General features: G+C 38.3%; 2 protein-coding genes across 4 annotated transcripts; one reads left to right on the forward strand and one right to left on the reverse strand.

Moving 5' to 3' along the window:
• Positions 1-273: 273 nt before the first annotated feature.
• lsm11 (LSM11, U7 small nuclear RNA associated) lies at positions 274-6,257 on the reverse strand. The gene is made up of 4 exons (XM_074674581.1): positions 5,553-6,257; positions 3,619-3,758; positions 3,319-3,402; positions 274-941 (listed from the first exon to the last, which is right to left on the reverse strand). The coding sequence occupies exons 1-4, from the start codon at positions 6,010-6,012 to the stop codon at positions 606-608; spliced, it is 1,020 nt and encodes a 339-aa protein (XP_074530682.1). The 5' UTR covers positions 6,013-6,257; the 3' UTR covers positions 274-605.
• Positions 5,696-11,515, forward strand: thg1l (tRNA-histidine guanylyltransferase 1-like). 3 transcript variants are annotated; one of them, XM_074674584.1, is made up of 7 exons: positions 5,696-5,828; positions 7,671-7,877; positions 7,983-8,159; positions 8,254-8,423; positions 8,544-8,632; positions 8,986-9,093; positions 9,509-11,515. In XM_074674584.1, exons 2-7 carry the CDS (start codon positions 7,681-7,683, stop codon positions 9,668-9,670), a joined length of 903 nt encoding a protein of 300 aa, XP_074530685.1. In that variant the 5' UTR covers positions 5,696-5,828; positions 7,671-7,680; the 3' UTR covers positions 9,671-11,515. The 3 variants fall into 3 exon arrangements, with proteins under 3 accessions (XP_074530685.1, XP_074530684.1, XP_074530683.1); XM_074674583.1 differs by lacking the exon at positions 5,696-5,828 and adding an exon at positions 7,184-7,267; XM_074674582.1 differs by lacking the exon at positions 5,696-5,828 and adding an exon at positions 7,288-7,305.
• Positions 11,516-11,566: the final 51 nt, after the last annotated feature.

The following is an 11,566-nucleotide window of genomic DNA, read 5'->3' on the forward strand; positions in this document are numbered from 1 at the left end:
ATAGAAAAAAAACAGCAACATCTTTACAACTTCCATGAGATGCAGTAAATTGTGTTTTTATGGGTAATGTGCCCATTAAAGAGTAAAAGCAATCTGAGACGTCAAGACAAATGACAGCTTTTGAGTGCCATCTGCAATCTCCAGCTTCACAAACTCAATTATTCATAATGCATTTATGAAGTCCGCTGAGACTGCGCTGTCATTCCTGTTCAAACTAACGGGAAAAGCAACATAAAGGGACAAGCTCTTTGAGACGACAATGGCCCCACAAATGGCACTTGTGTGTTTACGCTGCCACCTGCTGGATAGAAACCACAGCGCAGACACACCAGCTCAATAAAGGAGACTAAACAAGATGAAAAAGATCTGTAATTAGAGGTGAGAAGCTTTTATTCTTCAAAACAAGATTATTTCTCTCAAGGGCTGAGAAAAACCTCCATATCAATATGATATAACAACAGTGCATGTTTGATTCTTTCAAATCAGATTAAATCAGATCTCTGTCAGTTCATTTATAGTAATTCACACCTATTGTTACAGATGTCAGGGGTAAAAAAAAATTATAGATTCCATCAAGTGTGGCTGTGACAACTAAACGGGTTAAATCAGAGTGGCTGGGGGTTTACCAGGATGATGTTCTCCCCCCTGATGAAAAGCTGGTTGACATGCCGTGAGTGGACCTTTCCGTACTTCTGGGTCTGTTTCCTCTGACAGGCCTCTGAAGCCCTGGTTTTCACTGAGACTCTATGTTTCTCCTGTGTGGTTGTCTCAGCCTCTGGACACTTGGACTTGTCCCTCCTCTCCTCTCTCGTGCTGGAACATTGAGTAGACACGTTCTTTGGCTTTGAAGACTGTGTTTGGCCGGATGTTTCCTGAGCTTCGTGCTTCTTCGCTGACTCTTCGACTGCTAAGCTCTCCTGGAGCTTTAGCTTCTCAAAGAGCTAGACAAAGATTTCATTCAGTTTACTATTTGTGGATTCAACTTGAAAAATGACATCCTGACTTTAACAGGTGGGAGAAAAAATTGTTGTATCTTCTTATCGGAAATTCTTGTTCAACATTTTAAATCATGATATTTTGTTCAATTTTTTTTTTTTTTTTTAATTTAAGTCCTTCATTTTTAGTCTTTGTTTATAAGTAAGGTTGTAAAAAAGTTGAGATGTCAGATCCCCTGAATAAATCTTAAAATGACTTACATGTGATATTCTTTTTTTTTTTTTTTTTTTTTTTTAGAAAATATGGCTCCTGATATAGTCTGTAGACATCATCATCATGATTCAACTTTTTCACTTGGGCTGTTTTCCAAACCGCCTTCTACATACTACATGTGAATGTAATATATAGTGGGCACTGCATACTGCTTTTGCATGTAGTGTGTAGTATGACTGTTCTGTTGGGCTTTCAATAGATCTTAACATATTAAATTATTTTGTTAATCATATCACAGCAGAATCATCATATTTGATTTCTTATCTTACACCAAAAATTATATCGTTTACTGAAAATACATCTGAATGTGGGATTTTGATTTTTACAGCTAATGAAAAACAACACTTCCATATAATCCATGTATGTTTAAAAAAGCTAATTATTGGTTTATATGGGCTTTAATGAATTAGTTGAAGTAAACACCTCTTTTATAACCCGAAGTAACAAGATTTACATGTGTTCTTTTCACATCACTTCAATTCTATGTCACAGACTGTAACTTTAGTGTTGTTGTATTGTAGTTGTAATGCCAACTCATTCCACTAGATGGTGGTAATTCACCAAAACCTGCAACCCACATTGACAAACGGCGTTAGCACCGTGCATTGTGGAAAACAGTATGCCAGATAGACTGATTTGTCACATAGTGAGAAATTTTCCTGGATCAGTAGGACATCCAGGGATTTTTGGCATATTGCAGATTACGCCAGTTTTCGCATACTGCCTACTACATACTGAATTAGGGCCAAGAAGGCGGTTTGGAAAACAGCCAAAGTCTAGTGTTAAAAAAGCAAACCAAAAGTAGCAAAAATCAGAAATATTAAAGAATCGCAATTTAAATCGAATCAGCACCCCAAAAATCGTAAAAGAATCTAATCAGGAGAAAAGCTTATTATACCAGCCCTAATAATTTATACCCATACATACTTGTCAATATTTACAACTACTTCAGAAATCTGAAATCCTTCAGTGGGGCTATTGTGCTTTTTAACTAGATTTCATTCTGTTCCTGGTCCCCCTTTGGTAGTTTTAGGGCATGACCACACCGGCCATTCGACCCATGCCGTCCTCAAACACGAGCACTGTTCCTCTGCCGGAGACTTAAGACACACGTATGGTTTGCCTATGTCACCGTGAAACTTCTGTTTACACAATGTGCAATCTGATCAGAGTCAGCACAACAAGACACAGAGAGCACTACTACAACTTTAGTGACTTTTTGGCTCATGTTAGGTTGTTTTGGTTCGACACAGCCAGAAATATCCCCACTGTTTAAAATGATTGTTGAGAGGAGGGGCCACAGTGATTATAGGTCATGGCTAATACGCGCGGTCTACGTGCTTGTGCTCGTGATTAACCTTGCTGAAGCCCACCTCTTTGACAAAGCAGAGAAGTGAACTGTGCTTCAGCATGGCACACTTGCAGTCACACTGGTCAAACAAACTGGACTTGATGGTTGAAGTGTACTTAAGCACAGTACGGTTTGCCAATGTAACCGCACCTCATACATGAAAAAAAAAGTCTCTATTTTTCTCACAATGATGTTCTGTCTCTTTGAGTCTCCCACCCACAGATCCCCTTCTCTCTGATTGGCCAGCCCTCTGAAGCCTGTCGGGGGCAGAGCTATGTGCAGACTAGGGCTGGGACGATATACTTTTCTCCTAATCCGATTCTGTTGAGATTTCTGGGGTGCTGATTTGATTGAAAGTGTGATTCTTCAATATTTCTGATCTTTGCAATTTTTTTTAAACTCCAGATCAAGTGAAAAAGTTGAGTAATGATGATGATGATGATGATGATGTCTACATACTATACCAGGAGCCATATTTTCCCAAAAAATGCACATCACATGTAAATCAGTTTCTACTAGGATTTAAAAAAAAAGAAAAAAAAAGAGATTTTTGAACAAAAAAAAAATCACAATTTAAAACTGTCAAACAAAAAAATTCTGATGCTTTGACTCATTTATGTGTTGTGTGTGTAATAACAGTGATCATTCATTCATAAAAAAGGGTTTAAGAAAATGTGTTCATTTATGGTTTGGGACTTGACCCATTGGTGAGAAAAAGATATTTTCATTTCAGACTTATGATGGAAACTGACGCCTACCCGTGAGATGGTGAGAGCTTTCTCATGGTAGAGAGCTTCTCCAAACAGAGGTTCTCTGTATGTCTCATCTACATCCACCATTGCCTGATAAGGTGAAATAAAAACAAAGGATGAAGGGCTTATAGAACAGAACTAAGATTCATTCAATAACATGTTTGTCATAAATACACTTCTGATTCTGCAAACAGCAGCTACACCCAGAAAAAACGCTGTACACACAACATGGGTACATCGGACATCTACATCAAATGACTTTTAGGTTTTTTAAAAGTATATTTCACTTTCAAGGAGAAAACTCACCATGTTCCAGAATTTATCAAAGGCCACAACAAAACCAGAACACACTCCCCTCAGTCCTTTGAAGGTCCTGATGTGAACTTTGACCCTTATCCTCTCCTGGACACATCGGTACAGCTCCCCCAGTGGACTGCCTTTGCACACTGTAGACACATCACAAGCAGGTTAAACATCTTTCTGTACTGCTCACACATTACACACATTAAAGGAGAAGTTTACACTGAAGCACGAAAACATGTCAGTGAATAAAAAATGCTAAACATGCAAACAACCAAACTTCTAAAGGTTTACAGTCAGAGGGTCAACTGGACAGTTGGAGGATGAAACAATACTTATTAAAAGAAAATGTGTCAACATTGGGGAAGCAAGCAAATCCAATTGGGGTGAGTATTGTCAAGAACCTCACAATATGATACACATTACAATACTTGGGTCACAATACAATACTACGAATATTGTAAGTGAACACAGTTGACTGTGAAAAAAACAGAGATGATGTTTACATGATAGCGAAATGTTACTCAAAACTGAAAGGAGAAATTAAGTCAAAACTATCTGACTGGAGACAACTTTTCTATTTCATTGTTTTTCAAATATTGAAAGTCAAATGCCGTGTTACATATGTAAACTTAACTTGAAAACATAAAGTGCATCAAGTTTGCCACTTAAATTACTGGGACATTAAAAATAATGTTGCAAAGAAATTATTGGTCCTACAATTATTGGTCAGCTGGTGAAACTGAGAAATGTCAAATGAAAAATCTGATATCGGGCAAAACTATGAATTTGATTTTATCAGTCTACTACACTGTAAAAATTAAACTTCAAATGATGTTAAACCAACTGACCCAAAAATAGAAAAAACAATGACGTGGACACCATTTAACCTATGTCATTAAGTTCAGGAATAAAATATTGAAAATATACTTTAAAGTGCTATCTAACGATGTGGAGAAACAGAAGTCGTTTTTCATGTACACCTCAACCAAAATATGTTTTTTTTGTGTATTTATACAAAGTTATCGATATTCAGAGCTGAAATGTTGACACTGTTTCAGAGGTCAAAGTATCAGATGCTCATTGATATTTTTTCAGATCTCTAACATCCATACAGGACAAATCTATGTAATCAAGGATAACTTAGGATAACTGATTATTTCTCCAAAGATCAGAAATGTTCTTGAGTCTTGTTGCATTAGATCTTATTTGTCACGGTTATCTTGAACCAAGTGAACACTGCTTTTTGTTTGAGTGTGAGGTAAGTTGGGAGGCTACAGTCCTCTAACAAGAATTATGGCAACATAAAACTGTTTATATTCTCAGCAGTTATCTGAGGTCAATGTTTGTTACAGCAGTTTCAATTAACTACTGTCATCAAATCTTTGTGTTTATAGCTGTTTGGAGAACTTAATGAGCAAACGCTAGGACAACAGTTTGTGTTCAAGTAAATATTAATAGGAGATTTCATTTATATAGTTCAACACAGCATCTTCTAGAAACAAATTTCATATTGAAAAACAACGATAGAGCAAATTCATTCTTAAAAATAAAAATAATGAGAAATGGTTGTTTGTCAATCAGACTGATTTTTGGTATCTGTTGTGTCTTCATAGTATTTAAATTGTGTTAGTTCTTTGGTCAATCAGTCTCAAACTACACCACAGTGAGAGATCAGGTTAATGCTGTTGATTTTACATTAAAAGCTGACCATGACCGTAATAAAATGGATAATAAAGGTAATAAAGTATGTCATGAACCAGATCTGAATGGAAACACGGTGGAGGCATAAAATACTGCTTGAGACTTTAAGGGACACGGTGCAGATATGAACTAGTCTCTTAACTCTTCCAACAAGATTTCCCACAACTTGGCTAAACACTTGTAGTATAAATGTAAGTAGTAGTAGCAATTGTTGTTACTGCTGTTGTTACACCTACAAGGCATCCTTGTGAGGACATTTTTCTGTGTTTTTTGCCTCCTCCTCCTCGGCGTGCTGCTGCTCTCCCCCTCCTCAGACTCTTTCACCGGGTTGTTCACCATGAGACTCTTCAGCCTGGCGATGCGCTCCGGGTCCGCCACCCCTTTCATTGCCTTCTGCCGCTTTTTCTCCACGTTCTCCGGCTTGGCCCTTCCCCGACCTCCCTTAAGAAAGCTCTCGTAGGCAGACACGTTGTTGAAACATTTGACATTTGGAAAGGGAAGCGGTACAGTCGGTGAGTACAAGGCCAGGAGAGGGTCAAACTTGTCGGAGCACACGTCTGTTTTTTCTGCGTCATGGTCCACGTCTCTGCTTTCTGCCCCGGGTCCACGGTCTGAGCTTGATGGTGTTCTTGAACAGGTTGCAGTTACTGTTTCTTTTCGGTCTGTGGGTGCACTTTTCCTTTCCCTCTCCTCCATGTTTGAAACAGCCACAGACGAGCAGCACACAGTGGAGCAAGGACTGCTGGGTAGTTGAGATTGAGCCTTCACTCTGTACCTATTTCACGACACAGGAAATAGGGCAGGCCAGACAGTTGAATATATGTGATACCCTGAACGGTGAACTGGCGTGACTATTATAGCCTGCATGATAAAATTCATGTCGATAAATCATAAAAAAAAATTAGTAACCCTCGAAGAGAAACGCTACAACTTCCGTGAAACGTTGTCGTTGCCGTATAATGTCTATGGTCGTTGCTGCTTTCTCATAGACGATCTTGGTTGTAGTATCACGTCTAAGCCGCTAGATGGTGCTAATATACAAGTGATGGCTGACGACGTTGGCGCGAATTTATCTGTACCAATTCCCAGAATAAAAAACAATGTATATGATGTGGTGGGGAAGGGTGTTGTGAAAAATGTTGAACTTCGGAATAAACACAATATTTTTTTTTCTTTTCCCAACGAGTTATCCGTTAATTTTGTTGTCTTTTATTAGAATTAGTAAGCAGCTGTGTACCACCGAGGTGCACGACAGAGCGACACAGGTCTCTCAACCCGTTGCATTCAGACTTTAAAATTTCCTTTCCTTCTGCAGCAGGGGTATATAACAAACAAGCAAAACATAAATTGACAAACAACAGGACAAAGTAGATACCTGGTGCAATACCATCATACATTTTTTGTTCTTGTGCAACATCATATAGTTTATTTAGTTAATGACTATGCAAAATAGTTGACTCATGTGCAATACCTTGGTTTATGTGAAATAGAAATCACCTTTGCAAAAATTGAATGCAATGGTTTATTAGTGTGTAATGTAATGAATTAACGACCCAAGTTTCGCTTGCCTGATCATTCTATTCATCTTATTACTTTTGGCAGTCTGTTTGCATTTGACTTGACTTCCTTATTGATATTAATAATAATAATAATAATAATAATAATAATAATAATAATAATAATAATTTTGTTGATACTACTACTGCTGCTACAACTACCACACCATCTAGTTCAATTTTTTCAAAAAATAAACTATAAACGTGAACTAGTTAGTGTGAACTTAAAGCTAGCTCATTTTTTTGCGTGAGCTGGCACAGCACTGATAATAGAACTTATCCATACACTACTTACCTGTCATATTTACATGGTTTCAATTTTGGCGGAACTGTCGTTTGTGTTATTTTTTGTACCCTTACGACAGATTTCAGTGACGGACTGTACACAAACCAGCGTGAGTGAGGTTTCAATTGTCAAGTGCTGCATTGAAATGTAATTTCTAACGTAGTTTAGATACTAAAACAACCTTTTTGAATATTGTTTTTTGTGTAGCCTACAAAATATATAAATGCTGGCGCGTGGAGTAAACACGCGGGCTCGCCGGTTATTTCAGATAGTTATGATTCGTGTTACGGGGAGGCAATTGGGCGGACAAAAAAGTATTAAATAATGAATTTTTATAATTTATTCATAATGAGGTCCGTAATAAGGGCTTTTTCCTCAAAATATCTCACAGTCGCAATCCAGTTACAACACTGTTTGGTCTGAGCATGTAATATTTCCAGAGTTCCTATATGCTCTAATATTGTGGTCTTACCTTAACAGTCTTTGATTTCGACCTAAGTTTTCTGTTTCAGGAGCACCCCCATGCTGATAGGAGAGCTCTGCAGATTTGGTGGACGTGTCAGGTCCTTTTGTGTTGCTGCGTCCTCTGCCAGCCTTTCTACCAGTACCAGAAACATGGCCAAGAGCAAGTTTGAGTACGTCCGCAACTTTGAAACAGACGACACATGTCTACGAAACTGCTACATTGTTGTGAGACTGGATGGACGCAATTTTCACAAGTGAGTTTCCTGTTAACTATATGTTTTAAAGTAAGAAACGAGGTTATCGACCCATGTGCATTACAACCTCACTGTTGTGTCATATGTTTTTGTGTATTTTTGTAGGTTTGCAGAGCAGCACAAATTTACAAAGCCCAATGATAACAGGGCCCTGGGTCTGATGACCAGGAGTGCTCGCTCTGTGATGGAAGAACTAGAGGATATTGCCATAGCATATGGTCAAAGTGATGAGTTCAGCTTTGTTTTCAAGAGGACCTCTACCTGGTTCAAGAGGAGAGCCAGGTACTTTGGTTTTCACAACTGCATAATGAGTCACGTCAGTGATTTTCCCAAGTTGTTGAATTTTGTCAGACTTCAACTTTTTCTTTTCTGGCAGCAAACTTATGACCCATGTGGCCTCCCAGTTCTCCTCCTCATATGTGTTTTACTGGAAGGATTATTTTGGAGACCAGCCCTTGTTGTACCCTCCAGGTTTTGATGGGCGTGTGGTCTTGTATCCCAGCAATCGCAACCTCAAAGACTACCTCAGCTGGAGACAAGCAGATTGTGAGTGCTCACTGTTCTGAAAGTTGCGTGTTTTATCTTTAGGAGAATTTGTTCTTTTAACTGAAAAGCTGAAGAAAAACTGTTGTAAAAAAAAATAAATCCATATTTTGTATGTTTCAGGTCACATCAACAATTTGTATAACACAGTGTTTTGGACATTAGTACAGAAAGGAGGACTTACCACAACCCAGGCAGAAGAACGATTAAAGGTGAGAGTGTAGTTTAGGTAAATATATGTTTGCAAATGCACTGAAACCTACTGTCAGAGGTGTCTACCTGTTAATAAAAAGCATTTAATAAAAAAAAAAAAAAGTAAACCACATCACCAGCAATAAAATGTTTTTTTCTTATAAGTCGATGTTGAGAGAGGTACACCCATTTTTTATTGGACAAACCATCAATAAAGCTACACTATGTGCATAAGTAAATTACCTGTCAGCATGTAACCCACATTCCCATACCAGTATTGAATTGTTAACAACATGCACATTCATTTATTTTAATTTGAATTTTATGAGGTTAAGATGCATATGTATAACTACTTGATGTCCGTCCACCCTAGGGGACATTAGCAGCAGACAAAAATGAGATCCTGTTCACTGAGTTTGACATCAACTACAACAATGAATCTGCCCTCCACAGGAAAGGCACTGCACTCATTTGGGAGAAGGTGAGCCACTGAAACAGGTTTGACACTGCACACTCATGGAAGAGTAATTGAGGCCAATAAATGTCTGATATCTCTGATTTTTACAGTGTGTGTAGAGGACTAAGAATGTGTCTCTGCACCCACTTCCACTTGTATATTCTAGGGTTATCTTGGGTATCTTAGACTTGAAATCAGCCTCAACCTCTTGTGCTCTGTGATGCGCCCCCTCTTGTTTCATTTCCAAACAATAGCTGTTCTACAGGGGGTGTGAAGTCTTATCTTAGAGATTTCTCGTCTTGATACTGTAATGTTGAGGAAGTTACATGACATCAAGCAACGTCTCCAAATAGACAAAGTGATATTTCCTGAAATGTTGAACTGTTTCTTCCTCTTATCTAAATCTGTATTGATTAAGTCACTTTTTCTGTATCTCCAGCGAGATGAAACTGTCATCAAACGTGTGAAAGGGCCAAATGAAGAAGAGAAGGAGGTGCCTGTGACACGCTGCAGGAGAAAGGTGCAGGCCTATCACTGTGACATTATAGGAGAACAATTCTGGGAAGAACACACAGACATTTTGGAGGATGACAACTGCTAACACATCCTGTTCTTTGAGAGAAAAATACAGAACTAAGTGAAGTGGACCAGCACAAGCAGTGGATTTGAACTGATATCACTGAACATGTTAAACAGCATACCACTGATGAAGCTTGTCCTTAAACTTATTTCTGAGACTGACTTTGTAGTGCTACTCTTGAACAGCTGGAACAAATTATGACTTTCATGTTTTTTACTTCTATCGCAGTTTCCAAACAGGTTCTTTTGTGTTAAAGTTGCATGAAGGCGTCTGTCATGTTCAGAGGGATTTTGTGCGTATACACAGCAGTTTAATACTAAGCTATCTCCAACTCACAGAGACAGCTGTACATTTCTCAGTTACCTTCTCTAGTACATGTCGCTCTCCTGGAGTTGCTTTTCCAAATATGTAACCTCATCTGAGAGCATGAATGGCATTTAGTGTACTACAAGTATTTGATCTTTCAGCATGTCTAACATGATTCCTTCTTGGCTCACTATGTGAGGAGAGTTCTCCATGTCTGTGTGAGTGTTAAACTCTTTTAAAAGAATTGAATTTTAATGTTTGGTATTTGATTTTTTAGGACACATATCTGCAGAGTGTTCGATATCATGTCCAGTTTATAGTAAAAAAGGGTGTGTCATAGGTAAAAATAAGCAGAGTAAAGCAGAAGCTGATACCTTGGCAGTCTGTGTGGCCTTGTCTTGCAGCCAGGACACCATTTAGAGATGTGAATGGAACCAGTGGCCAGCACTGTCATCAGTGCTAAGAATACCTCACACACCCTGCTACACTCTATCCTCCTGACATGTGTGGAATATTTATCATCACACTTATAAATGACCGGCTCAGTATGAATGGCTGCTGGAGGCTTGAGGTTTTTAGAGGCTTACTGTATTTTGTTTCTGTAGTAGGCTCGGTTACTGTCGGGTATTAGAGCCTTATTTTTGGTTTAGTGACCTTGTTAGAAGCGTGTTGCTCGTGTACTGTACTTTACGTAACCTGGATTCTCCTCATCTGTTTGCATTTAGCATCAAATCTTATTGCAGAAGTGTATTATGAGTCTTCTTTATTGCACTCTTCATTATAACTTAACTCAGACCCCCTCCTTTATTATTGGCTTTATATGGCTCTTTGACATTAACTTTCTTGGACAATTGCCAGACTCAACACATAGGGTGACTAGACATATGGCCTTTTGGCATGAAACACCAGAGCATGTAGAGGCAAGTGCAGTTATTTAAAGTTAGCATGTGTTTACATTTAGGGATTAAAGGAAAGCCTACTGGGCTACTGGTTGGAACATATAGAGGAAGTAGTCCTCACAACCTCCACAAACTGGACTTAATTATAAAAATGTCAAACTGGTGCTGGAAATGGTCACACTTTAAAACCAGTAATTACTATGCTATCAACATGTGGATTTAAAGGAGATATACACTGCTTATTATTGTGTCCACACATGCAGAAATAAAGGGATGTTTGATGAAATACTCAAAAAGGATAAAAAAAAGTAGCCATTTCTTGGAGCAATGCAGGAAATATTGGGGTGTAATAGAAAATTTAAGTGTTGGCTTCTAACAGTCCTATTAATGTGCATGCATCAAAGTAGCTTTAAGACCTAAAGTAGTGCTCCTCAATTTGGCTTAAGTGTTGTTTGATATCTTCAGTAGCTTCGAAAAAAACTTTAACTCTGGCAAGCCAACCTTATTGATGCTACAGTGATGCCATTATGGTAGTCTGGGTTGTGTGTTTGGAAGAATGGAGGGTCTAATTAGCTAATGCTAATTGTTGTCTAAAGGGAAATGCAGGATTGCCGCTCATTTATTATTTCAGAATAAATTGTATTTCCAGCTCCTTTGCTTCAAGTTTGACTAATTTTATTTTATTTTATTTCTACTTAGGTTAAGTCCAGCT

The sequence above is a fragment of the Halichoeres trimaculatus genome, unplaced genomic scaffold (assembly GCF_033239565.1).
Source record: "Halichoeres trimaculatus isolate MK-OKI-2021-1 unplaced genomic scaffold, fHalTri1.1 fHalTri1_scaffold_7, whole genome shotgun sequence".
NCBI lineage: Eukaryota > Metazoa > Chordata > Actinopteri > Labriformes > Labridae > Halichoeres > Halichoeres trimaculatus.

Bases quoted from the DNA above. Each gene is read 5' to 3' on its own strand.
- lsm11 (XM_074674581.1), bottom strand. From the start codon at position 6,012: ATGGAGGAGAGGGAAAGGAAAAGTGCACCCACAGACCGAAAAGAAACA. The intron at 3,403-3,618 runs GTGAGTTTTCTC...TCACCTTATCAG, and splicing joins TTGATAAATTCTGGAACATG to GCAATGGTGGATGTAGATGA. The intron at 942-3,318 runs GTAGGCGTCAGT...ATCTTTGTCTAG, and splicing joins AAGCTCTCACCATCTCACGG to CTCTTTGAGAAGCTAAAGCT.
- thg1l (XM_074674582.1), top strand. The intron at 7,878-7,982 runs GTGAGTTTCCTG...GTATTTTTGTAG, and splicing joins GATGGACGCAATTTTCACAA to GTTTGCAGAGCAGCACAAAT. The intron at 8,424-8,543 runs GTGAGTGCTCAC...TGTATGTTTCAG, and splicing joins CAGCTGGAGACAAGCAGATT to GTCACATCAACAATTTGTAT.